The sequence below is a fragment of the Chlorocebus sabaeus genome, chromosome 10 (assembly GCF_047675955.1).
Source record: "Chlorocebus sabaeus isolate Y175 chromosome 10, mChlSab1.0.hap1, whole genome shotgun sequence".
Taxonomy (NCBI): Eukaryota; Metazoa; Chordata; class Mammalia; order Primates; family Cercopithecidae; genus Chlorocebus; species Chlorocebus sabaeus.
The window spans coordinates 22769836-22789212 of NC_132913.1; the positions used below are offsets into that span (position 1 = coordinate 22769836).

The following is a 19377-nucleotide window of genomic DNA, read 5'->3' on the forward strand; positions in this document are numbered from 1 at the left end:
CACCAAGTCTTCGGAGCTTAGTTTTCAGTAAAATTGATGAATTGAATTAAATCAGCTCTAAAGCTCCCTCTAGCTCCAAAAGTCCTATTGACTGTTGGAGCATAGAAATATCCTGTTTACTCTTCTCTGGAAGATGTGACTTGCTAAGTGGTCTGAAGCTGGTGAGTTCTTTGTGACTTACTCATGATTTATTTCTAGAACAAATTTAGCCTGGGGTGGACACAGTGGGTCTGTGATAGAGACAGGCTGACCCAAGCACATTGATTCAGTGTCTAAATGAAGCATCTTAGACTTGTCACCAGACACTGGAATAATTTATTGATATAGATTAAGATTCACTGTCCATCAAAACAGCAGGTGCTGAAGAGACGTGACTACTTTGACAAATGGTCTCTCTCCTACCCCTGGTCCTCCAATATGTCACTTAGTAGTCCCCAGAGGAATCCCTTGCTGTTCTTTTCCAGCAAACCATGTCCTTCTCTAATTTCAAATCTGAGAGTACCATTAGCTCTAATGTTCAATAGTCAACTAATTGACAGTTAAGTATTTATCAAAGGGGACTCTGGGGACTTAACCTCACAACCCCCATAATCCTCAACAGGCCTCCAAAAATAAGCCACATAAGCATAATATCTGTGTAGACACCGTGTCCTTGACAAACGCAGCTTCAGAACGTATTTCCCAGGCTTTTTTCAGCTGCACTGCCGACCATAAGCCCTTCCTGCACAGACATGCTGGGAACTTCAGATACACTGTAGTGCTTGCCTACTGTGTGCCTGAGAGTTGCTCTGGTTGATTGAGTACTTTCAACTGCAGGGCCCTACATCAAGTATAGAGGTTGTGGCAGCAGCTGTCAGCTGGATCTTGGGGCTGAGGGGCTTCGAGTATCTTCTTAATAATGAGAGAGACAGCCATGGCAAGGAAAAGAGGGCAGTAATACAGCTTTCCAGTCTTACTAGGATTCATGGACCCATATACAATCACTATCAGTTCTTGCTGTAATATGGACTCCATGAAGACAGAAACCTGGTATGTTTTACTCACCATTGTGGCTTCAGCACCTAACACAGTGTTAACAAATGGTGTGATGTAGGTCCACTGTGCACTGGTTACCAACTTGTCTGAGTCCAGTAGAAGAGAATACACTCATATGCAACAAGTTATATGAAGCAGATTTATTACTCACAGATGGACAGCAAGGGACAACAGATGCCTACGATTCATTGTGAGCTGGTGCCCCACGGTACAGAAAGCTGCCCAGGGTGGATGGGTCTCCACTGTGCATACCCCACTTGTACTGCAGATGAGGGACCCTGAAAAGTGGCCCATCTTGAGTTTTATCTTGGGGGAAGCCTGACATGCTGGGCTAAAAATGTTGAAGGACATCTTGTTCTTAGGGGGGACTGGAGCATAGCCGGGGCTGTTTTGGCTAGCTTCCCCCTTATCTCTGGATGTTGCGTTTTCAGCTCATTCTACAGTTATATTTGGAAGCTACACACAACAAAGAGGGAAAACTGCATCAGTCCAAGGCCACTCAAGAAGTGTCCTATACATGGCAGGTGCTTACTATAGGTTGAATGACAAATGCCAAGGTCATATGGAGCTGTGATTAAGAAGATAAACTCAGACCCAGATGCCTGGATCCCAATCCCAGGTCCACTGCTCACTAGCTGGGAATGTGAATAAGTGAACATTTCTGTGCCTCAGTTTCCTTATTTTAAAACTAGAGATAATAACATATATCTCAAAGGGAAGTTATGCAGACTAAATGAATTAATGTTGATAAGCAGGTTATAACTAGTGCCTGGCATGCATTATAAATGCTTATTAAACATCAGCTTACACGGCCCACTTTCTTTTCCATCATTACTAAGGTTTTGTTTTAGGAACTAAAGTTTGAGTTTATGAGAACACATGCTAACTTGTATGAGACCAGATTTAAATACACGTCTGCCTTAAGCCATCCAGCTATGCAGCTTTCTACTTATAGAATTCTCTGGTACATCTCTTTCATCAACTCTGTTAATATACTGCTTGATTTACCCTTTTAGACTGAGAGCTCCTTGTAACCAGATACCACTCAAGAGTGCCTGATTCAGATGGATGCTCAGTGTTTTGAAATGAATGCATGATTTACTCAATGAATGACTGTCTTGTGTGGGTCTTGATTTCCTCAACCCTGGGGTGGAATCACAAACCCCTTCCCCATCTCTTGGGTTCCCCTTTAGCCATGGTTCATCAGTCTCATCTGTGCATCCCCGGTTCCGGTCACTCCATCTTCTCATCCTATTGTTCCCATTTTAAGCACAACCTTTGTTTGATTGCCACCTCTCCTCAGTCTCCCTGGGCAATCTCTTTACATTCCCCTAATACCTGTTCTCTCTTCCTTTCTCTGTCCCCTCCACATGGTTTGCAAACTGTAACATTTACATTGGCAATCTTGCTTTGCACTTGCCCTTTGTTTTAAGTCATATCAAATCCTTTTGGTAAACTGGAAAATAATTAATTGCAAATAAAACATTATTATTATTTTCTTTCACAGCTTCTCTTTTCCTTTTACCCTCATAAGCAGCTCAGGCTGCCTCATTGTTCATTAGAAATACTTTTTCCCCATGGGTTGCAACTATGTCATGACAGTATTTTTTTATTTTGCTGCTATTTTGGTGTTCGAAGTTCTGCTGGTCAGTGCTGCAACTTATTTTCACTCTGACCAGATTTGACTCTTACACATGTGTTAAGGGTAAGACAGAAAATAGATGGTGTGATTTACAACTCACTCCTCTCACCTCAGTGTCTACCTTGGAGGTATTTCTGGTCTTCTCAACTGAATGGAAATGACATATCAGAAATATTTAGACAATAGTACAAACTAGTGTAAAGTAACATTTTTGGAACTTTAACCATTTGCTAAAAGAAACTCTAGATTGCTTCAAAGCCTTCCTAGTTTAGGGTCTTTCTATGCAAGAATAATTACTTAATGCATCTGTCTGTTCCTTTAGAGTGTCATCTCCAAGTATTACTATCCTAGCTCCTATAAAATTACAATCTTCACAAGGGTTAGGATCTTGTTTTCTCCTTCTTCTGTGTATTCTCATGGTGCCTAGAAAGAGTCTCCTGGCCAGGCATGGTGGCTCACGTGTGTAATCAATCTCAGCACTTTGGGAGGCTGACGGAGGCAGATTGCTTGAGCCCAGGAGTTTCAGAACAGCCTAGGGAACATTGGGAGACCTTCTCTCCACAAAAAGCAATAGAAAAAATTAGCCGAGCGTGGTGGCATGCACCAGTGGTCCCAGCTACTCAGGAGGCTGAGGTGAGAAGATCGATTAAGTTGATGCTACAGTGAGCTATGATGGTACCACTGCACTCCAGCCTGGGTGACGGGGTGAGACCCTGTCTCAAAAAATAAATTAATTAATTAAATTAAAAAGAGCAAAAATATAAAAGAAAAAAAATAAAATATCTGCATACAGAGGACACATAGTGAACACTTGATGGAGAGATGGTTGCTGCAACCTGAAGTGACCTCCATGTAGCCCCACTCTGGGTGCTGGGTGCAGGTGCACACCAGGAAGAGTTGGAAGCTACTAGTCATTTTCCAAGGGGACACTTGAGCCTCTGTGTAGCCTCACAAATGAAACTGATTTCCAAGGGCCAGTTCTGCAGTCACAGATTCTGAATTTTCTTCTTATCCTAAGAATCATTTTTCTTATGTGTCTTTGCCAGCTCCCCCACTCAGGGGAGTCACAGCAGTAGATTGGTTATGCTAAACACTCTACCTGAGGGCTTCGATCTGGATTTTTTTCACAGTGACCCAGTCATTTATATAGTTGAGATAGACTCGTCTTGAAACTTCACAAAGCCATTTAATTTTTTAAAAAGTCATAACTCTAGGTAATTTGTATCTATGATATTTCCAGTTCTCTCTTTGATTCCCAGGGAATACCCTGCAAAGCAGGAATTTCAAGTGCATGCACTTTGCCACTGTCTTCTTTGCCTTTTCTCAACCAAAATACTAATCATGTGAGCTAAACAACACATATTAGGAAGTGTTGATGTTTTCTTTGCATATGTTCTTTTTAGCTATAAAGTTTTATTTGCAAGGCAGGCATGCAAATAAAGGCAGAAACAATGCTAAGGATGTCCAGAAAATGTGACATGGTCCGTTATCTTTTTGTCCCTCAGTCTCTAGACCTGTGGAAAAGACATTATGTGTGGGACCCGCCCCGTTGCCCTCTCAGCTCTGCAATAACCCTTGCTCTACGGACTGCATAGTATCTTCCTGGTCAGCCTGGGGCTTGTGCATCCATGAAAACTGCCATGATCCTCAGGGGAAAAAAGGTGAGTGCCTTGTTTGCGTGTGCTTCATTTACTGCCAGTGTACAAACATTTATTCTGGTAGCTAAGTCACTGATTAAGCCTGCTTAAGACAATATTTGTTTGCAAAATTTAGATAACCAGCTCAAGCCTGATGGTATTCAGTTTTAGGGAGGCACTGAGACATTTCTGTGGAGTACAAAATCTGACCTTGATTGACCTTCAGTTAGACTCACAGTTGACTACTACTCTATTTGGTATAACTTCATCTTTTGTTTTGTTTTGTTTTCCAAGATGAAGTCTTGCTCTGTCACCCAGGCTGGAGTGCAATGGCATGATCTTGGCTCACTGCAACCTCTGTCTCCTGGGTTCAAACAATTCTCATGCCTCAGCCTACTGAATAGTTGGGATATTACAGGTGCCTGTCACCACACCCTGCTAATTTTTGTATTTTTAGTAGAGATGGGATTTCACCATGTTTGCCAGGCTGGTCTTGAACTCCTGACCTCGTGATCTGCCCACTTCAGTCTCCCAAAGTGCTGGGATTACAGGCATAAGACACCATGCCTGGCCACTTCATGTTTTGTGTATATGTAATGGTTATATGGGGGAAATTGGACATGATTTCCACACTCACATCTGAAAAGAACTGTTTTGCAAATCTATGCATTTCTTTTTAGATTTCCACATTTAACATTCGATGTTATATTTTAGATTTTTGCAAGGGGCATTATGTATATTGTTTAGTTTCTGATACTGATCTTGAGCTTGAGGAAAAATCTTCAACTTTTATATTCCTGTGTAATTGTGTAGGCCTCTGTGGTCTAGTTTTCTTCAGTTTGTAATCAAAATACACATCTTCATCTTCAAAAGTTCATTCCTAGTGGTATCTTGTTTTCTCTTTCATTGACCCTTTAGTTTCTCTTGATACTGTGTTCCCTTAAATGACAGTACTAAAAAGAAATATTTCCTTTATCAAGAGAAATGAGATCCAAGGATATTTCAGAAATTAGGTTCTAGTTATTACATGCAAAGCAAGAATCCGTGGCCAAACACTTGATGGTAGCATGCTTGTGTTCCTAGAACCCTGCTCACTGCTTACTGCTCCATTCACATGAAAACCCACATTTCAGTAATTCCTAGAGTGCTCATATACACACATGTGCACGCCCAGACTCACTTACCCCTGTTCCTGGGCTTTTCCTTTCATTCTGACTCTTGTTCTAAGGTAGCAAGGAAGATGTGCATTGGCTTTCAGGCAGGAAGAAGCTAACTTTCATTCTTTTGTCAAACCGTAGAAATCTGGATCTCAATGAAGCCTGGGGAGGGCCTTGGGCAATTCTCTTATTTGATGTGTAACCAGAATGTCCCCCATGCCTCTGCAGCTTGTGTACACAAATAAATTTCCTTTTATACTAATACCTATAGCTTGCAGTCTTATGATCGACATGTATATAGTCAGTTGCATGTAGTCGTATGAGATTCCTCAGGGTGATTTACATATTTTTAGAACAGTCATCTTATGTTTAGCCTGTGCTGCTCCTGTTTAGGTCACTGTCCAGAAAATCATGTGAGGTTGGACCAAGGCTCCCCCAGTCACTGTGGCTGTGGCATCACTTTGCTACATGAAGTGCTGCCTTCATCTGCTTTCAAAGCTGTAGAACCACATCAGATCAAGTAGATCTGGGAGACTCTTGGTTGTATTACTGGGGAGACTAATGGTTATAGGTGACAGAAACCCAACTGATACCAGCTTAAGTCAAAAGAAGAGACTGTTTGAGCTCATGTAGCTGAAATGAGAAGAGAGGATAGGGCTGCATCCAAGAGTATAAACAGGCCCATGGGTCTCCGTCTTGTTTTCTGATTCTTTCTTTACCTTTACAATTCTCTCTCTCTCCATCTCTTGTGTCTGCTTTTCTCTATACTAGGTTCAATTTAAGGTAGTACATACAGCAGAAATAAATGTCTTCTCCATTGGTCCCAGGAATTGAATATCTGTAGCTGTTTTATGTCATGTCCTCATTCCTGAACCAACTACTCTGACTCGAGGATGTGGGGTTTATATGTTCAAATCCTGGACGTGTGGCCACTACTGGGATCAGGAGAGGAACGGTTTCCTTCAAACTTCACAGATGGAGAATGGAGAGATGTGACTCCCTCAGAAAAAAGTGAGGTACTGCAGGCAGGTAGAAGCAGTTCTGAGGGCCAGATTTTATAGGTGTTTATTAAATAGATGTTTACTAAATGCTTTCTCCTCTTCGTTCTGGGCCATGGATTCTCTACGGCAATTCAGAGAATGGCCCTCCCTCCCTCCCTCCTTCTCTTCTTTTCTTTTCTTTCGCTTTTTTTCCTTTCCTTTCCTTTCCTTTCCTTCTCACGCTTGTTGCCCAGGCTGGAGTGCAGTGGCACGATCTTGGCTCACTGCAACATCTGCCTCCTGGGTTCAAGCAGTTCTCCTGCCTCAGCCTCCCAAGTAGCTGGGATTGCAGGCATGCGCCACCATGTCTGGCTAATTTTTGTGTTTTTAGCAGAGATGGGGTTTCTCCGTGTTGATCAGGCTGGTTGCCCTAATTGTGTGTTGCATTTTTTTTTTTTTTTTTTTTGTCACTTGAGCTCAAATTTTCACAAAACTCCTGTTAAAAACTGGCTCCTTGAACTTTCAGTTTTATTTTTCCAGATAATTCAGAACTGGCCCATGGAACTTCAGACCCCCTGCCTTGGCCCCATTCCACAAAATAACATTTTTGCCACATTTTTATCCCCATTGGCCCCTATTCCTCTGTAGTAAAAGCCAACCTGTGCAGATATACCCTGGTCCATCTTTCATAAGACACCACTTGCTATAGGTTGAATTATGTTCCCCCAAAAAGACGTGTTCAAATCCCAACCCTTGGTACATATGAATAGGATGTTATTTGGAAATAGGATTGTTTCAGAAGTAATGAAGTTAAGATTAACTCATACTAGATTAAGGTAGGCTCTATTCCAGTGACTGGTGTTCTTGCAAGAAGAGGAAAATTTGGGCACAGTGACATACCCAGAGAGGAGAGTGCCATGTGAGGACATTGAGACATAGAAGACAAAAGGAGAGGCCACATGAAAATGGAGGCAGACATTGGGAGTAATGTGTTCCAAGCCAAGGAGCACCACGGAGAGCCACAACCCCCAGAAGCTAGGAGATAGGCATGGCACGGATTCTTCTGTAAAGCCTCTAGAGGGAGCATGTGAAGCATGGCCCTGCTGACACCTTGATTTCAGGCTTCCAGCCTGCAGGACTGTGAGATGATACATTTCTGTTGATTTAAGTTGCCCAATTTCCAGTACTTGGTTATGGCAGCTCTAGAAACTAATACATTGCCCAACTTTGGATCAGCATTTAGGCTCAACGAGGATACAGCACTGCACAAAATGACTACACCTAAGTGTCAAGAAGTAAGGTAATTTGTCTAAAGTCCTGCGGTGATTTAATGATGGCCATGCCGGCTCTAAAGATCTGGTTTCCTGTCTCTCGAGTCCAATGTCCCTCCAAACCCTAAGATTCCTTAGTTGTTTTTCTCCATAGACCTAAAGAAATTTGGATCAAAGTACAAGCTCAGTTCTGAAAAGAGAAGCCATCTGCCCATCATGCACCACGTTAGTCAGTCTGAGCCATTACTCCTGAGAGCAAATCATTGAGTGGATGCAGGAGACGAGGTGTGGGGCGTGGGATGTATCTAGTGTCAGTACGTCATCATTGGAAGAAGTGGGAAAAGAGACTGCAGTTGTGGGAGGGAGGGAGGTTGTGCTGAGAGTAGCTTAAGAGCACCAGATAACTAGAGGTGGGGAGTGTTTTGCCCCAATCAATATTTTTTTTTTCAAAGGGAGACTCAGCCTTTGCAAAGGGCTGAAGGAGAGGATGGAGGCAGTAGAACCTCTCACCTGAAGGTGGTACTGTCCCCACAGCCTCCTGCAGAGTTTAGGGACATGTTGGGATTGGTGAGAATTAGCCATTTGTTAATAGAATCCATACTGTGGCTGAATGGCTGTCCCTGAGCTGTAGTCACTGACGGGAGGGACGATAAGCCCTGATGATTGTTATTCAGGTCTAGGAGTTTGCTATTTTATAAATGCTTCCCTAGAGCAGAGAGAATTTTGGTTTGTAAGGTCTTGCTGAAACCTGCCAGGACCACCTGCCTATATTCCCTCTTGGGAAGAATAAAGAATTGAGTTTTCCCTCTAGGGAAATGATTCTGTTCCTTCAAGGTATCCAAGCTTGTTATGATGACAGCAAGTAGTCTTGTTATTTCTACTGACTTGTATGTATTAGGTCTGAGATCCCCCTCAGTCTTGGTTTCTGTCCCATGATTCTACTGTGAGTTCTGCCAGGATCACTGACCGGTACAAACTAAAGATACTTTAGAATTCTACAGAAGCTGGGGTACACGGGCTAATGCATTAAACATTGCAAAACTCTGGGATATAAGCGGTAGTGTTTAGCTTCACATTTGAATTCCCTACTGTAAAATGCGATGATTCCACTAGCAGAAATCTAGGACATTTATACCTTCCTAGATATTTCATACTCTTAAAAAATACACACACACACCCAGAAAGATGGACTAATTAAGAGAAAAGCAAGCAAACGACAGCCAAAAAAAAAAAAAAAAAAAAAAAAGAATGTGGAAAGTAGGAGAGAATACCATTTTTCTCCTCTCTAGGCTTTCCCAGTCATTGTGTTATTGCTCTGGTACATTTCCTTCATTCACATTAAGAAAAAAAGAAGAAAGAAATGGGAAAGTAGGAACTGTTTTATTATCAAATAGAAGAAATTAGTTACTATAGAAATTATCTTTACATGACTTTTATTCTTAATCAGAAATCCTTCCATTAGGAATCGAAGACTTGTGGCTGTCAGCTATTCAGAGTACATTAGAAAATCAGCCGATGTTCACAGCCTTCACACCCTTCCATGGTGTCATGACAGGCAGACAAGGGAACCTTGATCGGCAGGTTGGTGCTTGTCAAGTGAAGCTAGGATGCCTTTCAGAGGAATTTAAATTAGGTCAGGTTTTATCATTTATTGCTTTCTCTTTGATACACTCCCAGAGTGTTATAATTGGAGATACAGAGAAGAGAATTAGCCTGAAAAAATAAACACTTATAGACAAACTCTACATATAGATATGAAGTATTTTTAAAATTTTTTCTTGACATATAGACACACATTTATATGACATCCTTGTCCCTTTCAGACATATACTAGAAAGGCAGAATCGCCCACTGAAGTTGTTCTAAAGAAGAATTTGCTGGAGGCTCCCTATAGGGTGTCACAACAGCCAGCTGCTTACGTGAAAGGACTTCAGGGATTCCTTCCCTCAATGAGAGCATCCAAGTCCTTAAAAATTCCCGAAGGACAAGATATTTTGAAACTGAGAAGCCATGACTATTTTTTGAAGACAGTCTTTTATGCTCTTAAACAAATTCGATAACATGCTAAAGTTGGAAAATGCTGACATGTTTTAGATCTTACATAACAAAAATGGGGGACATTTCCATTTTCCATCTTTGCCTGCTAGATAGGCTTTCTATTGAATGCGAAGTCTATGAAATCATTTTGCTTTCTCATAGATAGTATATGCTAAGAGACAGTTTTTTTTTTTGTTGTTTGGTTTTGTTTTTTTCTGTGTCTATGTGTTTGGGGTAGGTCGGGGGGTTCTGTTAACTTCTCATTCTAAGCTTTGGGAGTTCTCATGCTGACATCACCCTATCAAGATGTCTTCTTAGTTTCTGTATTTACACCAGGCTGTAGACTAATAATGATGCTATAAAATACTACCCCTGCAGGAGAGTGGTTGATTTCTAAAGGGTTAGGATCGAAGCTTCAATCTGCTCAGATTCTTTCACTCAGAGTTGTTACCCAAAGTTCAGGGCTACCAGAGAGGAAGAGCAAATGGAGTACTTAAGACAGAATAAGCTTTTGTCCTGTTTGTTTAATCTGCTGGACTTTCTTTTTTATTATTTTTATTTTATTTTATTATTTACTTATTTATTTTCTGAGACAGAGTCTCACTCTGTCACCCAGACTGGAGTGCAGTGGCGCGATCTCGGCTGCAACCTCCACCTCCTGATATCAAGCAATTCTGCCTCAGCCTCCCAAGTAGCTGGGACTACAGGCATGTACCGCCCTGCCTAGCTTTTTTTTTTTGTATTTTTAGTAGAGATGGGGTTTCACCATATTGGCCAGGCTGAAACCTGCTGGACTTTCTTCACACCTGTCCCAGTGGAGTCAGTGTTGAGACATAGCATTGCCCGCAGATAGCTCATGTGTACACTTCTGGTCTACTAACTCACGCAGAAATACAGCCCTCAGACCTGGATATACCCTCCTGAGCTTCCTTTAATTCTTCCATGGCTTCAATTAAAAAACACTGACCCCTTTTCTGCCATCTGCTCATCTTCCCTTTTCTTTCCCCAACCCAGTATCAGTTCTTTTCTAATTGTCTCTTGTAGAATTATATACTAAATCATAATTCTTGAGGTCACAGAAAAAAATAAACCCTGCAGATACTAGTTTCACTAAAGGTGAATTGAATCTGTAGTCAGGAAGTGATAATTATGACTCTCCCCTGCTACCCAGTATCTAAAATTCCACCGTCCAATCTACTCATCTTTAGTACCTTCAAATAAACCATAGTGCCTTTCAGGTTCACTTTATAAAGTGTAGCGAAAACACTATATCCACAGGAGCTGACTTTAATCCTTTCTTGTGAGGAGGCAATGACTCTGAAAGACTTCTACTGATTTTCACACCCATCCATTTAATCAGTAATAATGCACCTTTGGAGAAGTAATAAAGTGGCATCTTAGTTTTCACACATGCAAAATGGGAATAGTAACATAACAGAGTTTTGAGGCTTTATTCATTTAGAGTAATAAAATAAAGTTACTGTCCTAGTCTTGGTAAAGGGTGAATATTAGTTTATGCATGTGCTTTTTTCCCTTGTTGAGTTTTACGCTTTGAGAAGAAAACACATCTCCAGTTCCTCCTGTGGCTTCCCATAGTACAGGAAAGTGATGTGCAAATGTCAATTAATATTTATGGAATAATATCGTCTAATTAATATGAAACTCAGTAAATGAAGATGACTGCTGGGCTGGCCCCAGCCACTGTGGACTTGGCAATTGTATATCTTTCAGAACAGAAGCACCTGGGAGAAGCCTGATGACTATTGCAGGCATGAACAGCAATGTGTGATTAAAGTTAAGTGCTACCAAGAGAATCCAAGGTTTTTGTTTTATGCTGAGCTTGTGCTGTGATTTGATCCTAGTTAGAGTCGGGACAAGGGCAGCACAAATGAAAGACTGAGGGAATTTATTGACTGAGGAGATGTAATCTATAGATTTATGGCAAGATGGATGCAACTTGATTTATGGAGGAAAACTGAACATGCCCCTCAATGGCATTAGGTTCCAAATAATAGGACACCCAGAATCCTTCGTAAAGACTGCTAAGTTTCTCTGCTCAAGTCTGGGCTGGCTGTCAAACCGTGTAAATCATGGTGACTCGTGCTATGTCTTGCTCAAAGATAAAATCAAAACAAGCAAAAATATAAGACAATAAATAAGCAGCATGCAGATGTTACATGTAACAATAGAGGTAATTCGAGTTTTGTGGAAGCGAGAGCTTGTAGGTCATTGTAGTTTGATGCTCATCAAGTGAAGTTTAGAGCCCTGTATGCATCTCTTTTCAAGGTGGCCCAGGAAGGAAACTGAGCCCTTCTGTCAATTTTATTTGGCTAGTTAATGATATAGACTTGGAGGTATGGAGGTATAAAGCACGGGAGAAGCCTTTTTTTTTTTTTTTTATTTTTTTTTATTTTTTTTTATTTTTTTAACTGCCCTGATCTTAACAGTGTTAATGCCATGAGAATATAGCCTCTGACTGGCTGAATGATTTCTTCCTAAGGTCTAATCCTTAAAGAGTCTAGGAGTATCTTTTAAAGGGAGGTTCTGGGTTATCTTAGACCAAAAAACAAACAAACAAATCAAACTCAAATAAAGCACTTAAAAATCCTTACCTAAAATTCTTGCCCAGCCCTGTACTTTGCCAAAATACTTAGTATTTTTAAGGATTTTTAAGTGCTTTATTTGAGGGTTTTTTTTTTTTGTTGGTTTTTTTGTTTTGTTTTTTTTGGTCTAAGATAACCCAGAACCTCCCTGCCACTTTTTCTTATGTCTCAAAACCACGTGTTCATTGTGTTCTAGGCTCCTTGGCTGTGCTATTTAAGACAGGTGGTCTTCAACTATACCTTGAGGTGTGTAACTTTTTCATGAGAGAGATGTTACCTCTCATGCTCCCTAACTTATCCTTCTCCCCTCCCCTTGTGGAAAGGGTGGTGGGGTATGCAACCCTCACTCTGGGAACTGAATGTTCTCTGCGCTGTCAAACTCTCTCATTTTCTTTACTTACTCCGAGGAATAAATGAATAACAATTTCTTTAAATGTTATTCATGCAAAACTGTTGGTTATGTTGAAAGAAAAAGGAATTAAAAGAATTAAATCTGTTGATTAAATTTGGAATAGAAACGGTGGAAGATATGAGATCCACAGAAGGTAGACGTAGCCTTTAGAAGTAATATTATATCATGGGGTCCAGAGATTGAAAATTTGGACTAAAGAGTTTAATCTGGTTCTCAGTCCTTCTTTATTAGGTCACTTTGCTTTTTAAAAATTGTGCATTCATTTTTATCATTTAAAAATAGAGGGTTTTCTGGTTTCTTAGACAAAATGGAAGGATCTGCTAACAGAGGGTTCATGATCTAATGCCGAGAGTCAATGGAAGCTGAATAGTAGTCAGGCACTTTAGAGCAGGCCCGTTGACCCAAACACTTGCTGCAGTCTCATGGTTGACCCATTTTCCTCGATGTGTGTACCTACTTGACTCCTGTTGATTTGCATTTGTGACTCTGGGCCCATAGCATGTAAAACACATCTATGTTCTTATTACAGTCTCTGGCTGGGACTTTGGGGCCCTAGTCCCATAGTATATTTTTTTTAAACAGAATAACAATCATGGACCCATGTCTAGCCTGGGTAGAAAGTTAACTCCAAAGAGATATTGTCTTTATGAGGCAGACAGATGTATAAATCTCAGTGACATGATGCAGATAAATCTCAGAGCAGGAAGTTGTGAATGGTCGGGCACCAAGGAGATGCCAAAGAGGCGATGTATTTCAACTGAATGCAGCGTAACAAGAATGTCAAAATCAACAGCAAAAAGAAAATGTGGATTAATCTATATTTAGATCATTTCTGAGTCTCCATTTATTTTTACTGGTTTATTGATACCCTAGGACTTATGCTACTTATTATTCCATTGAATTATGTCTCACTTCTCCAACTCTTAAGTTGTAAACTCTTGGAAAACAGATTTCCTGCTTTTGTTCTTTCCCATTCTCTTTTTTTTTTTTTTCCACATCTCATCCTCTCACTTCACACAGAATTAAACACATCAAGATAATACATGCTTAGACCGATGAGTACTTGAATAAAAGTTTTCATCTCTCACCCAGCTGCTTCTTTTCCTTTACTAGAAAAGAGTGGAATTCTGTGAAACGTTTTCTGTCTCGTTTTAGGATTTAGAACGAGGCAGCGCCATGTCCTCATGGAATCTACAGGACCTTCAGGGCATTGCCCTCATTTGCTGGAGTCTGTTCCTTGTGAGGATCCAACATGCTACCGATGGCTGGCATCAGAAGGGATCTGTTTCCCTGATCATGGAAAATGTGGCCTGGGACATCGCATTCTGAAGGCCGTCTGCCAGAATGACCACGGTATGACCCAGTGACCCATTAGAGGTGTTAGGATGTTAAGTATAAGCCAAATAATACATGGCCACCCTTCAATAGATCATCTTTATGAGGAAGAGAAGCACAGCCTTTTTTATCCTTGAATATTTATGTTTACATCAAGTGACACATTGCTGCAAAGTAAGATGCCATGACTTAATATGGGGCCACATACTCCACGACAGAATACTATTTGATTGTACCTAAATGCAGTACAGCAAACCTAGAGATTTCTCAAGAGTTTTTAATTTGTAAAAAAAAAAAAAAAAAAAAAATTAGAAAACAAATCTCTTGGATAGTGTTCAACTTATCAATACAAAACAAGTAAAGGCCAGTGTATAACCTGCCTTTATATATTATAAACAAGCACCACCTTGTTAAGAATCCAGGACTGAAACATCCTTCAAGTTTAAAAAACAACCAAACAAGACTAACTAAGTGGATTTTTATTTATATAATGTTAGAATTGAGTCAGCTATAGACACAATACTAACATTTCCAAAGAACTGTTTTTAAATACAAGTTGTCATGATTTACAAAACTATTAACAATGATGTCTTTCCTCGATCAGCCAGCACCTGGTAGGTTGTTTGAAATGAAAGGTGATTCAGAAAACATGTAAGTCATGTGGAAATAAGAAAAGTGACATGTTAAACCTTGATCCAAAACTTTAAAAAAAGTCAGTGCCTTGGAAGAATATCATGTATATTTATTAATCAGCTCTGCCATGAGAAGCCCCATTTATAATGCTCATGATATGTGGGATGAAGTGTTTTGAACTTATGCAGCTAAGTAATTCATAGAACAGAAGGAAATCACAAAATAGATACAGAATGGATAATAGCATCCACACAGGGTTGATACAAAGCTTTTCCTTCCTTTTTTCTTTCTCTCTCTCCCTCCCTCTCTTCATCCTCTCTTCATTCCTTCCTTCCTTCTTTCTTTTCAATCATTAGCATAATTACACAGGTATAGATTTTGTCAGGTGATATAATTGGTTACCTGTGGGAACCAGGTGATTGTTTAATTAGAGGGCAACACCAGATTGTATTAGCTACAGCAGAGTGTTAAAACTAATAGCAACTCCTGTGGATATTAACATATAATTTTTGAATCGTGGTAACATATGTGCAGTTTAGTAACAGATCACTTTTGTATTCCTTTTGTTTGTGTGATGTTGTGTTTTATAATAAGACATATTTTTTTGCTCTTTATCCCTGGCTCCTTATCACAGAGCTACTAAAACCCTGGTAATTTCCTGAGATACAGGGGTGCTAGGAGAATCTTTTGTTTTAATAGTCGGTCTTTGATCCTGGTTCCTGACACAGCTCTTAAATCCCTTGGAATTTCCTGAGTGCGAGGCCTGCCTTATTCTAATGAAGTGATGCTTGGTGAGCTTCTGGATGGGGGCTGATCACCAGAAAGACCAAACCATGATTAGAAGCTTAGGGATTTCAGTTCACCCACTGGAAAGAAGAGAGGGTCTGGAGATTGGGTTAATAATTGATCCTACTTGCATAAACACCTCTGAACTATGAGGTACAGAGAGCTTCTGGGCTGCTGGAAACGTGGCAGTGCTGAGAGGGTAGCAGATCCCAGCAAGGGCATGGAAGCCCCGCACTCTGTCCTCCATACCTTGTCCTGTGCATCATTTCCTCATGAATCTCTTATGACTTTTCATGTATATTCTTTGTAATATCCTTTATGATAAACCAATAAATGTAAAATATTTCCTTGAGTTCTGTAATATATCCTAGGAAATTATAGGACCTGAGGAAGGAGTTGTGGGAACCCCGACGTATAACCGTGGGTCAGAAGCACTGGCGACAGTCTGGGACTTGTGACGGGTATTTGAAGTGAGGGACAGTCTTGCGGGACTGAACCCATAACCTGTGGGATCTAATGCTAACTCCAAATAGATAGTGTTATAGTTGAGGGAAATTGTAGGATGTCTAAGTGGTGCTGGATAATTATGTGGTTACGGAAGTGTTCTGTGTTGAGTTTGGAGTAAGAAGTGAAGTATGGAAGTTTAAAACGTGAGTTCTAGAGCTAGACAGGTTGCAGTTTCAACTCTGCTACTCACCTGCTAGGTGATCTCAGGAAATTTATTTAACTTGGAAGCATCCTTTCTTTCAGCTGACTAGTGGGGTAATAAAACCCCCCTCTCACTCTTAAGACTGTGAGAGTTAAATTAGTTATATAACAATGATTAATGAAGTGGCAATGATTTTTTGAATGGCATGTAACCATTCAAAAAAGCCATAAACTTATTTTATGTATATTTTAAAGTGCAATTATTATTCTACCCTGTCCTGAAGAATTGGTCAAAGAGCATTCTTTTAAAAAACGGAAATAATAAGGAGGATTAGAATAACCAAAACTACTTCTTCCTCCCCAACTCCAGCTAAGGAAACAGGAAGATCATTGGTTTGGTTGGAACCCAGTGATAAATGACTCTCTTGCCTTGTTATCTCACAGTAGATATTAGAGGGTTGTCATTTTATCTCTGTCCACTTGGCTTGGAACTTTTTTCATAATTTATACTGAACCATCTACAATCATCACCTTTACTATTTGACAGCACTTTTAGAGCTTTCTTGCTTATTCCTGTGAAATGACTAATTTTCAGCTTTTGACCTACACTCCGAACTTCCGTGTGCAGAAGAGGGAATTAATATTTGTTCATATCAGCTCCATGAAGTCTTTGTGGTTTTTAAATACCTGAATGACTCCCTCATCGTTTGTGGGGCAATGACCATGGTCATGGTTATGGGAACATGCTTGGCCTCCCGGTTGCTGATGCTGTCTTTTGTTCTGTGTGAAACTGAAAATGTGGTCTGGTTACACTTTTTGTGATTCAGCTTCAGTGTGAATCTGGGTGATTGATGATAGAAGTTTGGCAGAGAAGTGCTCCTGTTTGATTCCTACATATTATCAGGGTCTTTCCATAAAACTATAGGAGTTGACAGAACAGTTGACATTAATTTAAATGAATGGAGAAAGACAGGTTTGAGATATACAGTGTCCTTTGATCTCCTTTTTTTTTTTCTTTGTAACATTTGATATTTTTCCCCCATTACTCTTGGTTTATGAATTGCTTCATAGACACTTTCTTTCAGAATTTATTTTGAATTTAACAGATGAGATCAAAAGAAATTATTTTTGATTTTTTAAAAAAACACTTACATTAGATCTACTCAGACTTGAGGCCTACTGTAATTTCTAAGGGTAACTTGGCTTATTTACCATTTTGAGGCTTTTACGTATGATCTCCTTCCAGATATCCTGCATATAGGTGTTTAGAAAGGAACATTCAGCAACCCTATGTCCCATTCAAATTGTGGAACCTTGAGATTTCTACATAAGCGTGACCAAGATTCTGTAGGACTCTTGATAGTGTCTTGTTGGGTGTCCTTGTTAGCTGCTAGGAAGACATACTGCTCTTCCCCAGAAGTTTGTTTAGACCATTAGCTTACAAACTTCAAAAATATATAATCTATGTCACATTGAAACCAGGGAGTATTTGGAAATAGCAATTTTTGGTGTGCCTAAACGTTGTGGATTAGTTTAAGAATGTGGTCTACTTTGGGTTATCTTAGATTCGAGTAGTCACCTCTAAATTCTACAGCTATCTCTGCTTTGTTCCATTCTCTACTTTGATTTATTGGCAATACTATCAGTGCCACTGAAGCTCCTATTTCTCCCTCAAGCCCGTAATTGTAGCGAACAATATGTTAGTCAGTGATATTTATTTTCAGGAGGAAAATTGAATAATAGATTGTATAAATGAGTGTTCTTATTTGGAATCTGATTTCTGAGTCTCTGATTGGTGGAATAGCTTTGATTTCTGTCCTCTGCACAACATCTTATCATTGTATGGGTCAATAGACATTTACAGATAGTAGAATATGCATAGGTTATTCTTGTCTCATTGACAAGGATGTTTTCTCACTTCAAAGTAGGCACTTGAAATGTAAATGGAGTGAGATTCAAAAATGCAAGCCCAACATAATTCTCCCTTAGAATATCAAATTTACTCACTGCATTTAAAATACCGATTCTCAAACATATAACTGGTTTGTTATAGCCAGATTTCACTGGCGATTGATGAAAGTTTACCACGAAGTGACATCTTCAAAAGCAAGTTGGAAAAACCCCCATCATGCCAGGAGAGTAGACAGTGTTCCCAGTGGCTGGTAAGTGACTACTGTGTATCATCTTTCATGTGTCCACAACGCAAAGTGGGCAGAAGATTCCAGGGGGTCGTTGGATAAACACCTGTCTGCCTGCTGGAGCAGTCAGACCTGGAACACTTACCACCTGCTTTGCCCCATAATTTGCCAAATAGGCTATCTTGAAAAAAAAAAAAAAAGTGTATATATGTTTCCACAAACATCTTGATTCAGGGATAATGCAACATACAATCTGCACTTCCGGAAGGTAAATGCCCACACTGGTGAAGAGTATAATAGATCACAAAAAACGAAGTTCACATGTTGATAAGTGCATGGAGTTACAGTTCTGCAGTGTTGCCAAAAACACTCCCTTGCATACAAGGTTTTTTATTTTCACAGTTGCACTATACCTCTTCCATGCAAATATTTTTCTTAAGCAGTGTATATATTTGCACAGCACTATGAATGATTTTGCATCATTAAAGTGGCTTTGCTTTTTATTTCAAGGTTATTTTTCTAGGAGTCCTTGCCTTAAATCATTGGCCTTGAACACTCCAGGAATGTTACCTTTAATCTTGGCTAAAATGGCATGTACTTGTAAGCTCTAACACTGTAAGTACCTTTTCAAGGAGGATTTCAACTAGTGGAAAGTGTTAGAATAATCATTTACCTAAGTTGGAGCAAACATTTTAAAAATGGTTTTAAATCTATGATTGGAGTTGAAAGTTTTGTTTTGTTTGTGTCATTTTTAGATCTCAAAAATGTTCTTTGGCTTACCTGTGAGAATAATGTCAGACTCCATTCAAATAAAAATCATTTTTTGGAATATTTTGCGATTCACCAGAATTCTAAAGAGAACTCCTTTTGTGTTGACTTTATTTTTAAACCCTTCGATTATGCTGTATCTCATGTTGTTAACAAATGCTGCTTTACTTCTGCTCTGTGTGTTTTTGCTTTTGCTTATAAGATGTTCTAAATGCTATTTCAGTACAATATTTATTTTCTTGTATTTTAGGATGAAAGAAGAATAGAGTATTCATCAGATACTTCTTTTTCACAT

General features: G+C 39.7%; 1 protein-coding gene across 1 annotated transcript in view; it reads left to right on the forward strand.

Moving 5' to 3' along the window:
* THSD7B (thrombospondin type 1 domain containing 7B) overlaps positions 1-19377 on the forward strand; it is a 909295-nt gene that overhangs the window by 385084 nt on the left and 504834 nt on the right. Inside the window, exons 6-7 of the mRNA XM_007964862.3 lie at positions 4183-4338; positions 13930-14127. Of these exons, the coding sequence (XP_007963053.3) occupies positions 4183-4338; positions 13930-14127 (354 nt within the window). The remainder of the gene's footprint in view (positions 1-4182; positions 4339-13929; positions 14128-19377) is intronic.